At 37.8% G+C, this 24,528-nt stretch overlaps 1 protein-coding gene across 2 annotated transcripts in view; it reads right to left on the bottom strand.

The window, feature by feature from the left end:
* The window catches only part of Cubn (cubilin), a 233,806-nt gene that overhangs the window by 201,192 nt on the left and 8,086 nt on the right, over nt 1–24,528 (bottom strand). The window contains exons 7-14 of one of the 2 annotated variants that reach the window (XM_059263605.1): nt 21,491–21,617; nt 20,434–20,596; nt 18,196–18,327; nt 17,644–17,739; nt 13,813–13,931; nt 12,990–13,176; nt 11,794–11,906; nt 9,386–9,620 (exon numbers count right to left, since the gene is read on the bottom strand). In XM_059263605.1, the coding sequence (XP_059119588.1) occupies nt 9,386–9,620; nt 11,794–11,906; nt 12,990–13,176; nt 13,813–13,931; nt 17,644–17,739; nt 18,196–18,327; nt 20,434–20,596; nt 21,491–21,617 (1,172 nt within the window). Of the gene's footprint in view, nt 1–9,385; nt 9,621–11,793; nt 11,907–12,989; nt 13,177–13,812; nt 13,932–17,637; nt 17,740–18,195; nt 18,328–20,433; nt 20,597–21,490; nt 21,618–24,528 lie in introns of both variants that reach the window. The other variant, XM_059263604.1, reaches the window with a different exon arrangement.

The following is a 24,528-nucleotide window of genomic DNA, read 5'->3' on the forward strand; positions in this document are numbered from 1 at the left end:
ATATTCACATTTATTTAATGAAGAATCTGTGGTGGCTATTAAGGAATGTTACTGTAGAATCAAAAAGTAAAAATACCAACTATTCTAGACTTTGGTAAATATACCCTAAGAAAGAAATTAACTAAGGTGACATTTTAAGTATGTAAAATGATATGATATTTAGATAACTATACACACACTCAGGCAAAGCAAAACCTGAAACAATTAGTTACATAGTTTTCATTGCTTCTAACAGGGACCATCTAAGTTCAGAGAAAGGTATTCTTATAAAACTTAACTTAAAAATTACTATGAGCATAAAGCTTTTTAATTCTTAAAATAATATAATCAATGTAAAATCTTAAAGATCAAATCTAAATGTAATAAATAACAGTTATCATCTATAATGTAGAAAATTTCAAAAAAGAGTAGTACTATGAAGAGAGTACACTGAAAAGATTCCGGTGTCCTTTGTACACATAGGAAAATGTCCAGCATCTCTGCGACCACTGAGATAAGGTTTCTTGACTGTTGAAGTGATAAAAGTCCAGAATTTTTAAAATAAGTTACTAGACTGGCTGTGGGGAAATAGTCACTGTCCCACATTATTGTAAGAATATAGGATGGTCTGTCAACTGCAGAAGAAATATGTCACATAGAGTAGCAAAACCTTATGCATGCTTGTTGACCAAACAATCCCAAAGGCACAGTGGTGAGGTTGGAATAAGGCCAATATACAAGGTATTTGTTGCCATAAAATCTAGAATTTCAAAAGACTACAGGAAACAGGCAAAATGGCCATCAATACACAGTTGACTTAATAGGCCGTGATGTATCTAGTCTCCAAGGTCCAGGAAGGACAAGGAAACCCTCTGAATATGAAATGCTTCCTTTTATCTGAGAAGGGAAAGTATTAGTCTGTATGACCATTGGAGGGATAACTGCAAAGCTAATTTTAAAAGCCATCTACTTATAGCAGACAGCAGAGCAGGAGTCAGGAATGGAAGCTAGACATTTGAAAATGCACAATGTTTACTGAGATGGCTTTAGCACTGTGCATACATTTTATATAACTATAAAGTGACATTTTAAAAAAATCTTAAAAATCACAAACAAAAAGAAATAAGGTGGTGGCGCACACCTTTAATCCCAGCACTCAGCCAGGCTGATCTCTGTGAGTTTGAGACCAGCCTGGTCAACAGAGCAAGATCCAGGACAGGCACCAAAAGAACACAGAGAAACCCTGTCTTGAAAAAATAAAACAACAAAAAAAGAAAGAAAGAATTTCACTACACTGAAAAGCTAAACATGAATACTAAAAATATGTCTTTAAAATTCTATAATACTGCCAAGAAAAATGTACCTTTAGCTTTATTTATTTACTTACTTAGATGGGGCCATGCTATGTTTGTCATACAGGTTTGGGATTTGTGATCTTTCTGCCCTCCACTTCCTGAGTACTGGGACTATAGGTGTGTACCAGCATGCCCCGCACAAAATGTTTTCAGCATAAAACACCAGCAACAAAACATTAAATAGTTTTCCATTATGTTATTAGTGGTAATATTGGCATTGGCCTTGGAAAATCAAATTTGTAGGATCAAATCCAGAAGTGATATGCTAATGTCACTGGGAATCATGTTTTTTAGTGGATGAGAGAAGAGCCATAAATATCAATGAAAAATAAACCTTAAAAATCTCAATACACCTATATATTGCAGGATTACTGCAGGTCTAGCATTTATTTCCCTTAATAATATTATTAAAAAGTCATTTTCTACTTCTTCCCATTGAGTTCTCCAGAGACACTGAGAGTCCCAGCAACAGAAACCATTCCCAGCACCCACACGTAGGATCTAAAGTCCATTTCCCATTGAATGGCAGATCTTTCAGGAAGCAGCCCTTTGCGGTGATGAGATCATAAAAACATGGAAATGGCCTGGAACATTCTTTCAAAGCAGAAAACAAAGCAACTTTCAAAGGTAACTGAGGTCTGGTCAAACAGACTCAGAAACAAAGTAGAAAAAAAACTCTCACTAAATGAAACAATTGAACATTTTTAAAGTATCTAAAATATTTTAAAACACATCAACTCTCATCAAATATACTAATTTCTAGATATCAAAAACAAAATGGAATAATAAATAATCATTTTGAAGAATTCTAGAGAACCAAATCATTAACTCAAATACCAATAGAAAAGGGAGCAAATTGTAAATGTATTCCACAGTTCCTGTGTTCTAGCTTGCTCCCTGTGGCTCTCATGAAACCTGAGCAAGAGCAACCTAGGGAGGAAAAGAATTTGTTTGGCTTAGGGTACGGTGGTCATCAAAGAAACCAAGGTAGGGTCATCAAGGAAAGCGAGGTAAGAACTCAAGGCAGGAATCTGGGGGCAGGAACTGAAACAGCAGAGACCCAGGAGGAATGTTGCTTACTGTCCTGCTCTCCATGGCTTGCTCGGTTAGACTTTTTACATAAATAAGGACCACCTGCCTAGGAATGGTACCACCCACAGTGGGATAGGCCCTCTCTCATCAATTACCAGGTAAGAAAATGCCCCATAAACATGTCCTATTCCCAGGTGATTCAAATTTGCATCAAATTGACAAGCAGCACATTCTCTAGGTCCGAGAATCTAGTCTATGTGTAAGCAAATATCTGACATAGTGAACTTACAATCCACTTGATAATTTAAGATAATAAATACATTAATAAATCATGCACTCTCATCATTTTTTGAGTTCCTATGAATCTAAAAGCTGTAAAAAAAAATCCAAACAAACAAAAAACTGTAGAAAGCACAAAAGAGACACTTTGAAATGAGAAGATCAACCTTCTTACTGTTGCTCAACACTAAAGTAATACTGAAGAAAAAGAAGATATGATGTGCTACCCAAAGTGGATACTTTGGCCAGATTTTAAAAAAAATGAATTAAATAGAACTTTTGACTCAAGAACCATTTTACAACATTATAAATGGCACATGGATGCAAACACCACAATTCATAATGTTGGATGATGTATAGAACACACAACTAGTCTTTATCAAATAAATTCTAACAGTGCTTGATTCTTGGTATTAGGAGCTATTGTTTGTTGTTGCTGTTTGGGGGTATCAAGGAACAGACAGCCTGCTACTGTGATCTTTGAACAACGGAGAAGCCTATATGCTGAACCCTGTACTCATCCTGAAATTCTTCCTGTGTGTAACTTCCAGATGGTACAGAGGTAAACAAAGGAGACAATGACTTCTGCTAACTGAAGTCCACAAAAAGGTGAAGTTTCTCAAGTAGTCAAGATTTCAGAGAAACATATAAGAAAGCAGTTGCATGGAGAAAACACCAAACATTTTTGTGGGGGTTTCCAAGGTAATTAGAAAAAGCCTTAACTGCTGATACACTGAAGAAGACTACAGAGTATCTGAGACCAGTTCAGGGTGTGGGGCCAGAGAATAGACCCAGTCAGAAGGGAAGGAGTTTTGTGAACATCCTGAAAACTGAATGTAAAGCTCAGCGAAGCTAGAACCATATAGCAGGAAGCATGGTACTCCACCAGGATTAAGGGGACGTTTGGAACACCCTTCTCAATTCTGGCATCAGTTGGATCAAGGTGCTCTGCCAGTGCTGTAACTGCCAGTTAAAACAAAACCAACTGTTTAGAGAACATAACACAACCCAGAGTCCTTATAATAGCGTATCTGTGATGCTCTGCTCATGACACAAATGTACTAGGCCCAAGTGGGAAAAAGTAAACAATAATTAACAAGGGAGTCACTCTGAGCAAAGCCAGAAACAAATCTGATATTGGAGTTCCCAAACAATTCGCAGGACCACAGAGGTATAGAGTAAGAGACCAGGGTGTACAGAAAACAAGGCTCTGTAAATCAACACGATGAAAACACATATGAATTCACAGATTGAGGCAGCATGCACAGGCCCTGCACAGGTCTGCAACTGGGTCGTCGTGTACAAATTATGGTTTTCAGTTTAGTGTTTTTATGGGTTTCCTGAATGTGTGTACGAGTAATTCAGTATCTTTTGCCTTCTCTTAGACTCTTTTCCTTCTGTTTGTCTTGTCCAACTTTGATGTGTTAGTTTTTGTTTTATCCTATGATATCACATCACATCATATCATATCATATCATATTATATTATTATCCCTTAGAGGCCTGTTTGTTTTCTTATGAGAGACAGAAAGGGAGTGGATCTGGATGGCAAGGGAGGAGGAGAGGAACTGAGGGGAGTAGAGGGAGGGGAAACTGTAATTAGGGTATGTTTGAGAAAAAAAATCTATTTTCCATAAATGAAAAAAGAAAAATAAAAATGTGATATCTGTAATAGAGAAGTCTTTACATGGTAAGTGATTTTTATCATTACATTGGATACAGTAGAAGACAGGACCTCATGTACCTAGCTAGACATTTCAAAAGTTCCAAAAGAAAGTAAACAAGTGAATGAAGTTTAAAAGAAGAAGGAGAAAAACTAATTGGAAGGGGAAAGGAATGCAAGAATAAGAAAGCAGTGAAGCACAATCATAGCCTCTAACATATATTATTAATATATCATATGAATCCCAAATTGAGAGGAGATAGGGATATTAGAGGGGAAGGTGTGGCGACCTAAGTATTACAGTTGACTTTCCAGAGAGAAACTATGAAGGACAGAGACAATGAAAGGACAGGTTATGATAATATTCTTCTAATATATTATTATTAGATATAACATATAATATAATATTCCGAGTATAAAGGTGACTATTGGTCCAGCAAATGCTGAAGCCAACAGCAGTGTGTGTTATGTTGATATTTTATTTGTATTAAAATGTTATTTGTATGTTAATAAATAAGTTGCCTGGGGTCAGAGCTATTAGCAAGCCATAGGAAAGCAGGGCAGTGGTGACATACGCTTATAATCCCAGCACTTGGTAGGCAGAGCTAGGTAAGTCTCTGTGTGTTCAGGGATACAGCCAGTATTGGATACACATGCCTTTAATCTCAATACCAATCATAGAAAACCTGGAGGCCTATACAGACAGGCTGTGACGAGGCGGTCAAGTGGTTGGGTTTACAACCAATGAGAAGGTAGAACAGAAACTATATATAAAGACTTTAACACAGAAAGTAGCTCTGGTTGGGAGAGGTAGGACCACCGCAGGAGGAAGGGTAAGGTTTTAGCTCTTAGCTCTGACCTCTTGGCTTTCTTCTTAGCATTGGTTCTGTGTTTCTTATTTAATAAGAAGGTTGGTTACATCTACAGTGTGTGGTATTAGATGCATTAAAGGATGTGCTTGAAGAGGAAGTAAAATAACCCTACATAGAATGCAAATTTCCCTCTACTTGCAAAAGATGTAATTTTACACACAGAAAAAACCCTAAAGACTCCACCAAAAATAGTTAGATCAATAAAATAAGCTAATAAACTAATTCAGGAAGGCTACAGGTTATTTACTAACTATGTATATATTAATAATAAATTGTCCAAAATAAGAGATTTTTTTTAAAAATCCCATTCAAAATAGCATCAAAAAGTGATTCACCTCATGAATAATTTAACCAAGGACGTGGAAATATCCACAGACTGAAAACTACAAAAGAGTGCTAAGTGAAACTGAGTAAAATATAAATAAATGGGAAGATATCCATTCATAAACTGGAAGAATTAATATTATTTTTAAGAACCCATGGAACCCAAGGTGATCAACAAATTCAATATCACCTCCTTCAGATTTCCAATGGTATTTTCCATAGAAACAGAAAATCAGTCCTGTATTTCATACAAAACTACAAAGACTCCAAATAAGTAAAACAATCCTGAGTAAGAACAAAGCTGGAGACATCACAGCACTCAATGTCAAAAAATATAAAACAGCTCTAATCAAAGCTGTATTAGGAGTATGTAAACAGACACCTAGTTCTATATATCAGAATAGAAAACACAAAAATGAATCTGTTCCCTACTAGACCGATTTTAGAAAAGGGTACTAAGAACAATCAATAGAGAAAGAATAACCTTCATTATAAATGTTTTTCAAGGTGAGGCTCCACTTGCAAAAGAATTGAACTTGACCATTATTTCATATCTTATAAAAATGTAAGCCAAAAGTGGACTAATGACTTAAATATATGGACTGACTCTGTAAAACCACTACTAAAACAGAAGGAAAGATCCATATTGTAGATAAGAATAATGATTAATTTTGGACTTGACTCCAAAACACACAGGCAACAAAAGTCTATAGTTAGTGGGAAAAAATTGATACACTGTAATAAGATGTTTCTGCACACCAAAAGAAACAATCAATGGACTGAGGAGAGAGCCTGGAGGGTGGATAAAACATCAATAATCCATATCTTATAGTGTGGTGAGGGGTTGATGGCCAAAAGAGATAAGGAACACCAACAACAGCAGAGGAGAAAACCCCAGGAACTAGAAGGCCATTGTCAGGGGGTTGCTGGGCGGTAAGTGTGTTTAAGTTTTACTGCAGGATCAACTCTGGACCTCTGAAGCTCAGCGTGGTAGCAATAGTTAACACAACACAATGTAACTGAAACTTGCTAAGAGAGTAGTTCTTAAACATTCTCACTACATACAGAATGAAAAGAAAAAATAAATATTTGAAATAATATTTAGGCAGAAAAAAATAAATATTTGAAATAATTAGAAAAGGAAAATCAAATAAAATATATAAAGCAAAGTTGTCAGAACCAAATAAATGAACTTTATAGTCACAGCCTGATATCTCTGCACAGTTCTCTCATAAGTAGAGCAAACATCTTAAGTCACTGGAGAAATAAAATATTTGAACAAAACTACTGTCCAAATAGACTAAGTTAACATACATGGATGGCCATGCCCAATTTTTGCAGAATGCATGTTTTTCCTCCCTTTAAGGGGAATAGCAAAATAAAAACATTAATCCATGAAGCGAATTCCGAATACTTGATACATACTTCATTACTGAGTGACCACACTAGTAATTATGGTCACCGAGAAACCAAAATAAAAATGGAAAAATATCTTAAACTAAATACTATTTACACATTAAAACCTATGGATAAAGATAAAACAAAGTAAAATGCTTCACTTCAATGCATACATGAACAAGTATTTTTGTTGCATATGAGTACTGATGTGTATATGTATATGCAGAGGTCAGGGGCTGGCTTCCGGTGTCTTTTTCAGTCACACACCACCTCACATATTGAGGCAAGCCTTCTCACTTGAACCTAGAGTCTGCTGATTTGGTTCATCTAGGCAGCCGTGCGCTCTGAGGATCTACTTTCTCCGCCTCCCAAGCACTGGGATTATAGGCAGGTTGTTACTCTTGCCTGGCTGCCTGGCTTTTATGGAGGACCCTGTAATTCCATAGCAAGCCCTTTGCCCACTAAGCCTCTCCTCAGCCCCTAAAAAAAGTGTTTTTAAAGGCCAGAAACCACTTTCCAAACCTTCTAGGTCAAAATCTCAGGAAGATCATAAAAGCAACAGTAAGTTAAGCTTTCCAAATATAAGAGAGAGAAAAAGTTCACCTTTAATGTAACTAAGCTTGAGATGGATTCAACACACTAATGTGGCAGAAGTAATGCAATGTGACTTTAAGGAACTGATTGCCAGCTGCCAGCACCTGCCGGGCTTTGCTGTCGTGCTCCCTCTGGGAGATGGCAATAGACATAGAAGAAGACCTGTTAGAGGGGCACCAGCCTGAGAGTATTCTCACTTAAAGAACAATATTGCTGCCCATGTGACAAACGCTGTTTTCCTTAGTGCTGGGGCTCAAACCCAGGGCCTTATATGTCCAACAAGAGCCCCTTCTATCAAGCTCAAGTGATTCGTTTTGACCGTGTAGCCCACTTAGACCTTCAGAGAACTACAGAACTAGCTAACGTCTGATAGTTGCTGCTTAACAAATTTTAGTTGCTAATCGTCATCTTGAGCCCTTTCCAAAGTTCAAGCCCACAAAATAAACTAAGATTCCATAACACTGAATTTTTCAGTCATTTGCTAGATAGTAATTGGAATAGGAGAAAACATTCTTGGTTTGATAAAAGTCACCTACAAAAATTTACACCTAACATTGTATTCAATAAAAAAAAATACTGAATGTTTCCCCAATGTAGTCAAGAAAAAGACAAAAACTCTACTCTCCTCTTTATCTTAGCACCATATTGCATATTTTAGCGAAGGTAATAAGTAAAGGAAAAGATGTAAGAGTTAGAAAAATATGAAAAATTACAGATATCCTTCCTCACAGATGACACGATGGCAATGAAAACCAGAAAAGAATCTTTGAAAGACTTAGACCTTAAACTGAAATCTATGAAGCATTACCAGATAAAAAGCTTATAAAAGTGAGTACCAATTGAGTATAATAAAAGAACAACAGCTGGGCACAGTGGCATACACTTTCAGTTCCACCACTTGGAAGACAGAGACAAGAGGATGACTGTGAGGTCAAGGCTAGCCTGGTCCATAAAGTGAGTTCCAGACTGGCTGGAACTAAACAGTGAGACCAAAACAAACAAACAGAAAATTATCAATTATCAAGTAGTCATTAAAATAAGGACTATTACAGAAAGGAACAGGCAATGTCCCCAGTGATATTCTTAGAGTAAATTTACTAGTGGAAGTTATAAAAACGGTTTTCTGATTGATAGTGAGAGCCTATTGATGAAGACACCACCTCCTTTGGTCATAGGATGTGGAGAAATCAAGTTGGTACTGACCAGGATGTTTCCTCCCTGTAGTTCTAGAAGGTTCTATGCAGGCTGCTGTGGGAGGGAGGATTCATCTGTGAACCCTGTAAACTGTAACAGTCACCTGTACAAGATATGTCCATGGTGCCATAGTGGCATGCATTAGTTACAGGGCAACCAATCACATTCTGAATGGATTTAAGGTTTGCTCCATAAAAAGAAACACATGCTTGGTACTGTAAATCTGGCCAAGAACCCAGCTCCCAATGACCAGTCCCCTAGCAGCCCCAGTGAGGACTGCACCTCCAGTAGTATGTGGGAAACACAAATTGGACTTGGTGAATTATTTAAAAACAAGAAAGAAAGAAAGTGACATGACATGGATAAGGTAAGGTAAGGATGGATCTGAGAGCAGTTAGGGAAGAGAGGAAGTAAATACAATAAAAATAAATTGTATTAAGTTCTGAAACAATTAGTACAAATATTATATTAGAACAACCCAAAAAACTCTGTCCAGTAATTTGATCAGGACCTCATTACTACTCATGCATTTTAAACTTGGCAACACACACTAATTTTTCTGGTCTTAAATTCAAAATTGAATTCATTTTAAAATTATTTGTTCTTAACATAATTATTGAAAATGTCGCATTATTTCTAGGTCCCCCAAATGTCATAATATTATGACATCTTGCTTTCTCCTCGTTTTACACTCACCCGGCTGCGTTGCCTCCCACCTCACTGTAAAGCCTCTTCCACGTCTTATGTATTCAGAGTAGAGATGAAAGAAAAGACTATTGCCACTGCTGTGGATGCCCTGTGGGGGCCTGGAGCCACAGTATCTCCCAAGAGGGAAAGCCGCTGAAGAATCTCCGTCGTGAATCTGAAGAAATTCTCGGGGACAATTACTTGCTGGTTCTAAGTCAAAAAATGTGAAAGTGATATGCAGAACCTAGAAGAACATAAAAGCATTTCCATGTTAACGCTAAATCATTTCTTCCACTAGCTAACAAGCATTTACATTAAGAGATACAACCGTCCATCCCGAGTTACCCATCAATGCGTGCAGCAAGTCTACACATAAAGGGCTGATTTTAAAATCATTCAAAACAAATTTTAATTCATATAGAAATATGAAAAAGTCTCTGGAGAGATGGAAATGCTATTTATCCTAATTGATTCATTATATATTGTATGGACGTATGAAATGATCATGATCATATTGTGCTCCATAAAATATGTACTAATGCTATGTATCAATTTTAAAAACTCTTAATGAATAAATATACCAAGATTTTTACAAAACTGACTAATCTACCAAGTGTATGGTCAAGAGTGTTTCTAAATCAAAAAAAAAAAATTAAATGGTCATCTGAAAAATATATCTTGAGTTAAGTCCAAATGGCTGATTTATATTCATAACAATCCCCCTTGAGGCCCTGAAGAGCCTGTAGTGTGTGTTCACCCCATCCCATATTGATTCCACAGGGGTCAGTTGTCCAGCCTAGACTAAGACTGGAATGTGGGAATAAGTGGGCCTGGGGAAGGTCTTCAGGGGCTGGACAGCTTCCAAGTGCAAGCACTACCCAGAGCAGGAAACAGGAAAAGGGGAGTGTTTAAAGTACTAAGCACAAAAGTAGAATGGAGTGAACAAGTGCACACTTTGAATGTAATAAAATACAAAAGATTTTAAATTGATAACCCTATTTTAAAACAAATGTCTGAAAGAAGACTGTTAGATTTAATTTTCACCAGAATTAAAAATTCACAACAGTATTTAGCTAGTATAAATAATTTCAAGATGTTTTTAAAATTCTGTTAGAATATTTTAATAGGTTTCCTATCATTACATTATTTCCTTACTTGAAGCAATTTAAATGGAAATCAAATAAGTGTTAATTAGTTGTTTATGTTCTCTATTATATATTATAGAAAAGAGAATATATAAAATTATATCATGAAAACAGGAAAATTTTTCCTAAAAATGGCAATATACATATAAAATTTTTCACATAAAATCTTTTCCTTGGAAAAATATATTTTCAATATCAGGAAATGGAATTCATTAGAACCAAATGGAAGGAAGGAAATTCACACACGATACTCAGTGGGAAACTCTTCTGGAATTTATTCTATTGTGCAATGACCAAGCTACAGCTGGCTGTCCTTCCTTAAGGGAAATAATATTTTCTAACCCTCACACAACATGCTCTACAGCATTAGTTTGCTGGGAAAAGTTAATGAGATTTCAGGGTGGAAACTTACCTATTAAGGCATACCACGTTAAGAATTGCTTAGAAAACAAATACTTTGGAAGTCCGACTGTTCAGGAATGATAAAAATGAAAATCATGGGCTCAGATCTTAGTTTTAAGTGCTTATGTAATGGCTTAGTCATGAGTTTTTGAATCAGACGCCCTGAAGCTGTTTCTTAAAAATCATATGCTATTTAAAAAAAAAACACACATACCTGGACAAATGTCTCAAACACTCTAGGCTCCCTTTATGCATGTATAAAATGGGGTTAATAATTCCTAGCATTAGAGTTTAATGTACATTGTATAAGGAACATATTGTATTAGGCACAGAGTGGATACGTCATAAGGAAGCTATCTTAATACAAGTTGCCACCATTTCAGGACAGTACATTGAGGTCTGTGGTCATCTTCAAATACTACTTTTGCAGAAACAGCATGGTCGTACAGATTAACTACTGGCCTACAGCTAGACCACCAATGTTAGGAATCCTTCCTTATCAGAAGTAAACAAACAAACAAAGAAAAAACAATGGGCTCTAGAACCAAACTTAACTTGGAAATTCATCTATTCCTCTTATAAACTAGGTAGTATTAAACATAAAAACTTCAAAGCTTCTCTTATTTTCTATTATTTCAACTGTAAAATAAAGATATTTGTTTATTTAGAAGAATTTGTATGAAGCTAGACAAAGAAAAACAAAGTATCTAGCCCAAAGCCCAGCACTTACCAAATATTCAATATATAAGAGTTGAATTATCATCATATATATTTTATATGTGTGTATACACATGCACATATATGTCACACATATCAAATGTTTAAATGTATAAGTGAAATCTGCTCATGGACAAAAATTACTATATTTACCTTTTCCTCATCAGTCCTGACAACCCAGAAACAGTTAAGATCATGAACATAGGTATCATTAGGGCTCTGGTAGGCAAAGACTCCTTGTGTCCCCGAGAGGATCTCTCCACAAGCTAAAAAAAAAAAAAAAAAAAAGAATTGTGTTTTTCATAGATTCTCAAAAGGAAGAGGCCAGGCACCTCCCATCCTGAAGTTTCCTCTTCTCGGTCCCTTTTAGTTGATATCAAGCCACACCCCACCTTGTATCCACAGTCTGTTTCATACTCATCATCTTTTCTACAAACTTCACTCGATTTCTTTCTTTTCTTTTGCTAACACTCTCCAAACCTTGATGAACTAGACCTTACCCCTGATTCAATCACAGCATTACTTCTGCCAGCTCCTGCCCCCTTCCTGCTGCTCCCAGGCAGACTTAGCTCCCTGGTTACAGATAAATGGAGAGGATGTTTCATGCTTTGATATTTTATCATCTTCCTAAACCTGTGCTAAGACCTCAGTGAAGGCACTGAATCCAAAGCTGAAGGAAGAAGAGAGAGGGTGGAATAGTTAGGGAAACTTTGGAGGAGGAGTCTGAGTGTGGTGTCTAAGTAATAGATGCAGCTGGCTGGGAAATAAAGGAGGGATTTGTGGAGGTCGTAAGAACTGTCCCAAATAAAAGAACACAGTGACAATACGCATGTGGCCCATGGAGTTGAGTAGCAAAAGAAAAAATGCCTGGCTTGAACGAGAGTATCTCTAGGGAACTAGAGAAAAACATGGTGATATGGAGAAAATGCAGGTTGTTCATGGAAGATCAATGGAAAACAACTAAACCTTGATTGACTGGACAATGAAGAACTAATAAATCAGCGATAGGAGAACGATGAGTAAGGTAGAAGAGTATTCTGTGAACATTAGGTGCCTGCCATGCAGGAAGTGGCCCTCTAGGAAAACTGAAAGGGACATTCCCAAGTACATGGTATATTCTGAAAGAATATAATGAGCGTGGAAAATTCTAACAATATGTTTGAAGAAAAATGTTTCTTGCTTAAAACTAGGTTTATAAATATCCACTTTGTGAATTCTATGCGATTTCTGTAAGGAGAAATCTATGTCTTAGCATCTAAAGTGGTAAGAAATCAGGTTACATTGGCAAATATGCAAAAGGCCTATTGGAGGATGATGTCGCTAAGCAGTTGATGGGATGTCTTCCGTACCTCTCTGGGGTATCTGACAATAATACCCAGTCCAGGAGCTTGTGCAGTCACAAGTGAAGCCATTGATACCATCGATACAGGTGCCCCCATTCAAACAGGGGTTGCTCAGACACTCATTAATGTTTTCTGTGCAGTTGGTTCCAGACCAGCCTGAGTCACACTTACAGAAATAACTAGATACTGTTTCCTAAGGAAAGAATAAATGCATCATAGTATAAAACAAATGGGCGACTATATGACAGAACAACCCAAATCATGAAAAGAAGTGACAACATAAGGTATATATTTAACAGGAATTAAACAATAGTATATATTTTCCAGTAGACAAATTCATTAATTAGTAAGTATAATTAGTCATATTTATTTCCATAAAACTATGGAGTTTGCTTACTATTTTGAAAATCATCGATAAAATAAATTAAGTCCTGGCTGAAGATAGAGCTCAAAGTTTAAAAGGGCTTAATGCTTCTGTAGAGGACCAGGATTCAATTCCCAGGACCCATATTAGGCAGTTCACAACTGCCTCTAATTCTAGTTCTAGGGAATATGACACCTTCTCTCCTCTGCTGACACCTACATGCATATGGTGCACATAAATCCATGCAGGGACACACAGATACACATAAAAATAAATAAATACATCTTTTTGAAAAAGTCAACTTATTGGCTTATTGGTTTTCCTTTGAACCAAAGTTACTACCTACCTATAATATAAGAATGAGAGATGTACAGTTTGAACCATTATCTTAAAAATACGAATCATACCAAATAAAATAGTGATTACTTGTAAGTTTTTAATCTACCCAGGAGGAACAAGACTCACTATGCACTGTCCATTTACACATGGGTGACTTGAGCAAATATTACTGAGGTGTACACATCCATTTGGCCCGAAACCATTTCCTGTATATCCTGGAGGACAGGTGCAGAGAGGCAAAAATCCTGTTCAGAAAGAAAAATGGATGTATAAGTGCAGGGGTCCTTGGTTCAGAGGCAGTCATGAAACTCAACTCTGGTGTCTAGATAAGAATCCATCAATATCAAGTGCATCTATTCCCATGGGCAGGCAAGAGAAAGCAAGAGGAGAAACGATTAAAATCTCAGTTTTCCCCATCTTATCTTAAAGCACTGCGTGTTTCTAATTTCCTATATATACCTTTGCAATCATGCTTTCATCTCATATGACAGATGATCTAGAGCTACATACAAATAAGAAGGGAATGTGAAAAGGAAGATGGGATTTCTTCATCACGAAGAGATCCTTGGTAGAAAGTAAGAGTTTTATGACAACAGTGTCTATTGCAAGCAATATATATCTGTATGTGTCTACACATATAGAAATATTGCTCCATCCTCTAGATAACCTTATAAACAGATTCTGCTATAAACATTTATATCTTTACAAATAAAAACAAAGCATTTGAAGATTGTCCTGACCAAGGACACACAGTGTGAATGTAAGAGTCAAGAGAAACTTATGGATGTGGTACCAGTTGTAGCACAGGATTAGCATTAATGGGAAGCTCTCATGTTCTAGGCATGTGCATACGCAGATTGCACCTACAATGAATTTGAGGCATTCAGAGAAGTTTTGTAGTGAAACTAGACATTAAGATAATATAGTAACACAATCTACAAAATGCAAACACTGATGTTTCTTCAACTGTTTTTCTAAGTTCTTTGCTTCCATGTCACAAAATTCAAGCAATGACAATCTAAATGGTCAGAGGAAGAAGCTGGTCAAAAAAATATAAAGTAATTGAATCTTTCAGTACCACTAATAACTACGATATGAGTGAGATAAAACCTAAAATAATATTAAAACACCCAAAAGTTTCAATTTCATTCTGTAATGCTTAGAACAAGTACCCCTTTAATATTTTTAAAAAATTCCACCAGATGTCATGTCCAGAGACTTTCGGATTCCTTAATGGCCAAAGGTCACATGTCACAGCAGAAATACATTGTTTCTATCACTATAAAATAGCTGGAATAATACATGAAAATTAATATGATGATTAATTTAAGCACATTCCTCCACCAGCAAATACTGATGAAAATGGATAGATGATCTTAGTGAAAAATTCAAATGGAATAAATTATGTAATGTGACCAATTTACAACATAGATAGTGATGTTTTTGTGCCCACAGGTTACAGTACTTGCAAGTTTTGAACTTAAAAAATAAGATATACAGGTATCTTCCCTACACAAAGAATTGCATAAAGATGTGTTCTTTTATGTATTTATTTCTTTTAAAGTATTTACTGAGGGAAATGGTATAAGGAAACTCAGACACTGCTATACTTGGCCTGGACAGCTGTAACTGATCCTCAGACAAGATCACAGCCTTCAGTGAAGATCAGTAAAGAACATGATATGCTACTTCACATCATCTAAAATATGACCAGCTTCTGTCCTTAAAAATGAATTCTTTTCATAAGAGTCTGTTTCATTGTGGTCTCCCAAGAACTCTAGGCAATGAGTGCTCTTACTGCCATTAGTTCACAAAGGGAAAACTGTAGGGGAGAGGCTTGAGGTGCCTTGACCATTGTCAGACAGGAAAAGTATGATGGGACCAAGGGAGAAATCATATGATTTTCTCTGAGAAATTCTGTTCTTGACTACATGACTACTCTATTAATCATTCAATAAACATTTGATCACTCCTACATGTACAATGTATATGACCATGTACGGATAGACCTGTGAAAATATGTAGAAATATGTATAATATATATATATTGGTTTTTTCGAGACAGGGTTTCTCTGTGTAGCTTTGCGCCTTTTCCTGGAACTCACTTGGTATGGTAGCCCAGGCTGGCCTCGAACTCACAGAGATCCACCTGGCTCTGCCTCCCGAGTGCTGGGATTAAAGGCGTGTGCCACCACCGCCCGGCTATATTCTTATTTATATATGAACATTAAAGATGCATTAGTAAAAATAAAAATGAAAATTTGAAAAATCAGGGAATGTGACATTATTTAATAGATGAATTATGAATATCCATTTGAACAAAATTCATCTGGGTTTTCATTTGATGCATAAGTGAACAATAAATTCTAAAACTGTTGAAGACCCTAATGTAGCAAAAGAAAACTAGACAATTTGTAAAGGATTCAGTAGGAAAGACATTTCTCAACATGATGCTAACACAAGAAAAATAAGAAAAACTGATTTATTCTTTGGTTATGAGATTCTTTTTTTTTTTTTTTTTTTTTTTTTTTTTTTTTTTGGTTTTTTCGAGACAGGGTTTCTCTGTGTAGCTTTGCGCCTTTCCTGGAACTCACTTGGTAGCCCAGGCTGGCCTCGAACTCACAGAGATCCGCCTGGCTCTGCCTCCCGAGTGCTGGGATTAAAGGCGTGCGCCACCACCGCCCGGCGGTTATGAGATTCTTAAGCCTCTAAATAGAAAATACTAATACAGAACCAAGGCAACAACATGTTATGAACAAAGTGTTGTAAAACACAACACAGATGGGAAGATCATTTCCTCAGTACACACGAAAATTGCAAAGTAATAAGAAAGCAAATGAGTATGTAAAAAAAATAGAAAAAGTGATCAATAAATATGGGAACATTTTATTCATTAGTCACACAAAAGCACAGTTTAAAGGAGATAAGAAACAAGCCAGGCAGTGGTGGTGCACACCTTTAATCCCAGCACTCAAGAGGCAGAGGCAGGAGGATCTCTGTGAGTTTGAGTCCAGCCTGGTCTACAGAGTGAGTTCTAAAACAACCAGGGCTACACACAGATAAACTCTGTCTCAAAAACAAAAAACAAACAAAAAAAACCAAGCAATTAACTGTTGGCTCTAAAACATATCAAGACACCAGTGGGGGGTGGCGCATGACTTTAATCCCAGCACTTGGGAGGCAGATACCGGCAGATCTCTGTGAGTTGGAGGCCAGCCTGGTCTACAAAATGAGTTCTAGGGCAGCCACAGCTACATAAAGAAACCGTGTCTTAAAATTTTTTTTTAAATGTATCAAGTCAAAAAATGATAGCTATAATTGTCAGAGCTGGGGTACACAAACATTTCTCTGACTGTTGACTGGGACATACAATGATACAATTCTTAAAGAGGTGTGTTGCTGCACAGATGAGCTGGCCCTCTTTTAAGCAGTACCACAGCAAATATACAGCCAGACGCACTTTCCCTTCTGTAGAAGTAAACTCCTTATTTCAGCTGAATCCATAATACTCAAAATAAATACTATAGATTCTGTGCTGCCAGGTGTAGCCAGATGGTGCAACTCCAGTCATGTCCTTCCCTTTCTCCATCTTGTTTACTAAAGTCATTAATTGATTACTCAGATTAATTACCATGGAAACAACTTCTAGTCAAAGTAGATCATTCAAGGGTACCAGATTGTTGTAGGGTTTTGAGATGGTTGGATTTTTTTTTGGGGGGGGGGAAGGTCAAAATAAGAATTTTGACAGTTGTAAATGGTAGTTCATGCCTATAACACCAGCACTTGGGAGACTGAGGCAGGAGGATTGTATTTCAAGGTCACATGAGCTACAGAGTGAGACTTTGCTATCCCCCAAAGGAATTTTAAGGAGAAAAAAATTACTTTTAGACTACGGAATTGTTGAGAGAGCTTGACTGAAACATCTAAGGACAAAAAGGGGCGAGTCATTACCTATACCAAGAGCTGAGGAGCAGGATGCATCTGGGTGGCAACCTCCGTTATTGATTGAGCAGACATCCAAGGGTGTGCACTCTCTCCCATCACCGCTGAAACCTGACCAAAGCACACAGAGGGTGAGAAACAATGTCAAGAGCTTCTTGGAGACTAGTTGTATTTAAACTAGAGGACAGCCAGAAAGACCTCTTTCCAGAAGAAAAAGGAAACTAACATGTGTTATGTCTATGAGCCTTGTCTGTGAGCAGCAGTCCACGAGTGCATGTATTAAATAAATACATATGTGTGGTAACAGTGGAGTGATGGATCTAAAGATTCTCACAGAAGCATTTCCCAGCCCTGTGTTTTCTCCCTGTTTGCTCTTGCTGCTGGCATTATTTCCTGTTCCTTTCTTACTTTGCTGTACTAGTGCGCGCCGAATCTACACTTTAAGTTAAACATTCTGGAGCATTCCTTTTCTTGCCTTGGAAACCATTTTAAAGTGAGCACAGATTCTATTGTAAGTGGATTGGCTGTGGTGGCATCAGGAAGCTTGGTGCAGTCCTGGGGCAGTACCTGGTGGGCAGTTCCCACAGGTGAAAGACCCAGGCGAATTGAGACAGGGGACAAGAGGAGCCACAGAGCAGCCGCCATTGTTTATCTCACATTCATTGATATCGTAGCATTCATAACCGTTTCCTTGCCAGCCTAGGAAAAAATGTGGAGAAGATTTGCAAGATTAGCACTGTTAACAACAAGGAAGAAATACAGATAGTTAAGACATCCACAAAACAGTTCTGGGTTGGCAACATGCCTCAGTGGTTAAAGACGCTTACTACTAAGCCCTATCATCTGACTGCAGTCCGTGGCACCCACATGATAGAAGGAGAGAACTAACTCCAATTTGTCCTCTGACCTCTATAGGCATGCTATGGCATGCACCCTCAACACAAACTAATTAATTCATTAATCGAATATTTAGAGAATAATAAAAACTAACAAGGAAAATTTTTGTTCTACACAAAACTATACATTAAAATGAGAGGTTCCTAACAGGTTGTCCAAAATTGTTCTAGATGTATATAATCTAATTCTGGCAAAGTGGTGGGTAAATGGGATTCACTTGTAGACTGTTGACATGAATTGCTTAAAACGATGCCTATGTTTCTACACATGAAGACAACAGATGAGATTAAAGGTGGAGAGTCACCTTTAGATATTCATGTTGTAGTCAATTATGACAACATTAGTATTAGTCTCCTGATTCATTATCATAATAATAATCATGTTTAGATATCTTCAAACCTTTAGCATATTTATAATGGTGGATAAGGTGGGGTATCCCTTCACACACTGACTTAAGGAAATTATCATGTTCGAGCATGGTTAGGTGAGTACACAAGGAACAGCTGATGGAAATGCACTCTACCCCTAATGATGATCTTCAGGGCATGGTATGCTGCTTTCCTTTTATACGGGTATTCTTGTAGTTCCTTACATTTATAAGCAACATATACAACTTTTAAGACTTGGGAAAATGAAGTGATTAAAAACAAAAACAAAAACTTTGCTTTCAATTTCTCATTGTTTTCTTCAAATAAGAAAAAGAAGAATTAGGCATACACTGACCATTCTCTAATTTAAAACATCTACTTTTCTGACTTCTGCTGATGAAAGACTGTCATCATAAATTACCTTCAAGAATTTAGCGATTTGCAAGTTTTGTTCCCGAGAGGCAGGAGGGGCGCCCTGCTTTCTCCTTAGCTTTGCTAGTTCTACCCCACATCATGCAGGTGCTCACTGAACTACGCATCTCCAAAGGAAAGCACTAGGTGTCCATGTGCCTTGGTGTGACACAGGGAGTGCCCTGCAGCTCAGCTGGGCCAGGCAGACCTGGATTGGGATCTGGCCTACCACAAGTGTTATGTACCTGGAGAAGTTATTTAATCTCTCCAAGCCTCAACTCCTCGTATTTAAAGTGCAAACGACTCTCTTCCCATGTCTTGGCATTTGTTGTAGCTGTAGAATTGTAACACTTAGATGGCACCTTAGTGCCATTTGCAGAGAAGATTAACTGCTGTTGTGGTCTTCCATCTGTGCTGCACTCTTTAAGTATACCCAGGAGTAGAAAGTGGCCCGATAAGCTCCCTGAAGTCCGGTTAACAGCTAACCTACATCCCAGCACAGTGCTTTGCTCACGACACATGCCCTACAAATCTGTGCCGAGTGGTAGTGGTGACCTCATGTCATTGTCATTAAGAGAGGAAGCTTGGGATTCAAACTTAGGCCATCTCTGAGTACAGAGTTCAGATTCTTCAGCAACTCAACATAATACAATGGCTTCCCTTAAAGATTCAGTCCTCAGTACTGAGGAAGCCAAACACCTCTATTTATAGCAAGGATATGGATATTTAAGGACACACAGAAGGCAGAACTACTGGCTTGTTGCAGAGACACAAAACAGTCAAGGAATTTACCCAAATTTACAAATAGCTGGCTAGTTGAAAAAGTAGGATTATAGTGTATGGCTTTTAACCACCAATCTAGCCACCTGACAGCCACAGCAATGCAAGATTGGACCCTTCAATTTCTATGTCCAGTTGTGTCCCAAAGTAGGATCTTAGCACTCTAACATATCTCCCAGCTCCACCAAGGACCTGCTCTAGCAGTGAGATGGTCTTGAGTAAGACATGTAGCTAGCTTTAGACACTTCCAAAAAAATGATCTTATTATCCATCATTAGTAGGGGGAAATTGATTCTTGTACCCTGTCTGTGTGGTATTCAGAGCCTATCATGTGTCTCCAAGAACGTACCTTTTGGGCAAGCTCCACAGTAGAAAGAGCCTAGTGTGTTGAAACACTGCACATGCTCTGCACAAGGGGAAGGTTGGAGGCTGCATTCATCTTTGTCCTCTGTGCAGGCGATGCCATTTGGTGGTATTGTCCACCCAGCGTCACAGATGCAATTAAATTTTGGCTGGCAGAAAAACAATAAAGTGAATAATCAAACAGGAAGAGGGGAGAATCTCACCAAACCCCAAACTGTCTATTGTCTGACATTCATTTGTGTCAGGCCAGTTGAGTGGATTCTTTTCCTTCCCATGTGATTTAAGCTTTTAGACTAGACCATGGAGATGGGTACATATTTATTTCAGAATAAGAGGATCATATAATTTATCGCAAAGATGCCCAGAAAAGAGCAATAGTCAAGACCTGTAATTAAAGTCAATGAACTCAGTTGGCTATGTTTTTAAAGGGATAAACACCCAAATAGGCACAGACTTGGGACAGTCATTTCCTTCTTTGAACATTTTTTTTCTTCCCTCCACCCTTCCCTTCATTCCTTCCCCTATTCCCCTATTGCTGGAAGGAACTGTTTTCTATCACACAGAATTTTTAAATGAATTAAGAATAAATAACTAAAATAATCATGACAAGAAAAACTGGCCAGGCTACCCTGAGAGTTAGGCATGTAGGACCCAAAGCACAGAGGGACACCAGAGATGTAGATCCAAAAAGTCTGCACTACTCATGGGGACTCAAGGCCAGAACAATCCAGACATAAGATGCTGTTGACAAGACAGCCTGTAATGTTTGCGTGTCTTGTCACTGTTAGACTCACAGGTTAGGAGGTCATGCCTCACAGAGAGGTTCATGAAGGAATAATTAGAGGGTTCATTTTTTACATAACAGACTTTTCTATTTTCTGAGTCGTTTTCTGTATATGTCATCTCCTTCTGTGTGTGTCCTGCTAAGGGATGGAAGTGACTTCACCTCTGCGGTCACTTCCAGCACAGTGCCAGAGTCAGCAATGGGATGTGGAGAGAGAAACTATGGCTTCCACAAGGAGCACGAGGGGGAAAGGGCACACCTGTCCATGTTGCACTCGCTCTAAATCCTCACAGATGCCATGCTTACAGAGCTGCTCAGAGCCCTGTTCACAGTCATTATATTTGGATGTACACTGGGGTCCATACGTATCAGGTGTGCAGTCACATCTGTTGGTTATACAAGAGAAGAGCACAATGTCAGGGTTTGAGTTTTTAATACCAGAAGCTGTCTATTTTAGCATTAGTAAAAAAAAAAAAAAAGTCCACATTGCAAACCAATAATGTTAATAATAAACCAACAGTGCAGCTTTGTCAGCTGCAGCGTTAGAATAAAATTTCCCAGTTCTTCTCCAAGCAAAGCATTGAGTGAACATGTTATCTTTGCAAATATGCTCTTAGAGAATGACGACTCAACATTTCATTGAACTACAGCAATAAATTCTTTTGATCTCAAGTCATCAAAAGAATCTTGTACTTTCAAAGGTCAGACGTCTGTAAACCATGGGTGACAGAGTTCATTCAAGAAGGGAAAAGGAAAGATCAGCAAGTTCACTCAGCATCCATCCTTTGGCACCTGCCAGCAAGTACAGATGATGATCTATGCCTAGTGCCTTTATAGTACAGAGGAAGAGATATAGTTGGTAGTGAGATATTTCCTTCATAGTCATATTTTAATGCATAAAAAACATAATAATCGTAGGATACCTAGATGTCAGGAGATGCTCTGTCACTAGAAAAAGTCAGATGAACAAAAATAAAACAGGGAAAGTTCGCTTAAGTTACTGTGTGGCTCTTTAAGTTGCTGGCTTAGCTGTGTATCTGCAAAGCAGTAGGAATAGGGGTTGAGAGGTATGGCAAGGGATGAAGGACTCATACAGGCTAAGTCTGACCAAACCTTAGAGAATGAAAAAGTTAAGCTAAGAGATCACTGTTAGATTCCAGCAGAGAATCATCATGAAGGGAATTGAACATCAGTGCTGATGCCAGAGACAAGGATGAGGAGGTGTCTGTCCGCATGGCATGTCTGTCTCTCATGCCTGTAACCTTGAGCTGGTGTCTGAGGGTTCTGGAAAGGAATGCTTGCTACAAAGTGGAAAGATTGTTTTAGCAACATGCATTAAAGATACCAGGGGCTCAGCTAATCACAGAAGTTAAGGTGTGGGTAAGAGTGCAAGAAGGGAGTTGGAAAACAATCAGGAGCCAGGCCTAGATACAGAATAGGGTGTGCCATGGTCCCTCTGCCCACTACTAACTAACTCATGACCCTTCTAAAGGCATTCCTCTCTAGGAAGTACTCTGAAGTGTGTTTCTCTTACAGCTAAGAACTTAACCACTGGAAAATTAAGATGTCAAAGGAGATTGTGGCCACACACCTGAGGGTCACCCTCTCTCCTTAGTTCCCACTGACTTTTGCCTAACTATACTTGGAGATGAGTGGACACTAATCTTATACTCTTTTAAACCAGATACAAGGTAGACTTCTTTCATTTAAATTTAGATAATAGGAGGAGGAGGCAGAAAATAAACCAAGTAAACTATAGGCTTCCTTGCCATGATCTTCAAAGGCAAGCATTTTAATCTTATTTTTACAGATATGCATCGCCTACAGCCAGAGTTAATATTTGAGAGAAGCCGAGTAAAAACCCAGGTCTGCTTCACTCCAGCTCCATTATTTTTCTGTGTTGTATTTCTGTTCTCATGGGTAAAGTAAGTAAGTGTGAAGACTTTACAACTGTGTCCTTTTAATATAATGGCATTTGCATGGAAAGTATGTTTTCAAAGTGATTCAGTATGGCTTTTGAAGGAAAAGAGTAATTCCTCATATAAATACCTATGACGCAATAATAAAACACACATGTGTATTTTAAAACTACTTAACCAGTGTTCCTGCCTTTGATATTAATTTCTTTTAATTATATTGAGTGTGTGTGTGTATGTGTATGTATACGATATGTGGGTTTGAGTGTGGGTATATGCATAACACAGTGTGTATGTGTGTGTGTTGAGATAAGGGCTCAGTTCTCTCCTGCCATAGGATCCAGGGATCCAATTAGGTCATCAGTTTTAGTTTTTTTTTTTTTTCAGCAAGTGTGTTTAACTGCTGAGCCATCCCACCAGCCCTTAGTTATTAGTTCTTGCAAAAGTCTTTTATTGTTGGTTTCATTCTAGTAGAATAAAAGTAGGCTTCTCAGTATTAAGGAACTATAACTGTACATGTCAACTGAGAAGACACCAAATATCCTTCCATAGTCTTATATAAATTGTTCTAGAGTCTATGGCTCAATATCAGTATATTGAGTAACTGAAAGAGATAATAAGTTTAATACCTAACTACCATCTGATTATCAAGATTATCTTCACTACTTAAACTTTGCAATGCTTTAAAAATCCACCAATGATATGGAGATAAAATAAGATATTTTATTAAGATTTATTACTGAATGAGCTTCATGTGCCTGGGAACAAACAGAGCTTGTTTTCTTCCTAGAAAGCATAGTAGATCTACACTGTAAGTACACATGCTATCTATAAATGTCAATATGTCAGACCCCAAGAGTTGTCTTACATATAATGCAAGTCGGAAAACAATCAGAAACAACTTTTCCAATGAAGATGAAACCATAACATTGAGAAGAGAAAAACCATCTTTCTGTTAGTTCTCATAGTAGCTGTGGGCAAGACTCAAGCCACAAGAATTAGTGGAAGCAGGTAAAGTTTAATCTTTTCCTGTTCTCACTGCTCTAAAGTGCCTGGGTTTGATTCCCAGGACCCACAGGGCAGCTCACAACCACCTGTAACTCCAGATCCAAGGAACAAACTCCTCTTTGGCCTCTGTGTGCTGTGGGGTGGTCTTTCTGGATGCTGTGAATATGTGTTGTTATGACTGGTTAATAAAGAAGCTGCTCTGGCCTGTGGCGGGTCAGGTTATAGCCAGGCAAGAAATCCAAGGAGAGAGATAGGAAAGAGAAAGCTAGCCTGTCACCCAAGGAGCAACATGCCAGCAGACCGGTAAAGCCACAGAACATGTGACAAAACATAGATTAATAGAAACAGGTTAATTTAAGCTGATAGAGCTAGC

This window comes from Peromyscus eremicus, chromosome 5 (genome assembly GCF_949786415.1).
Source record: "Peromyscus eremicus chromosome 5, PerEre_H2_v1, whole genome shotgun sequence".
Taxonomy (NCBI): Eukaryota; Metazoa; Chordata; class Mammalia; order Rodentia; family Cricetidae; genus Peromyscus; species Peromyscus eremicus.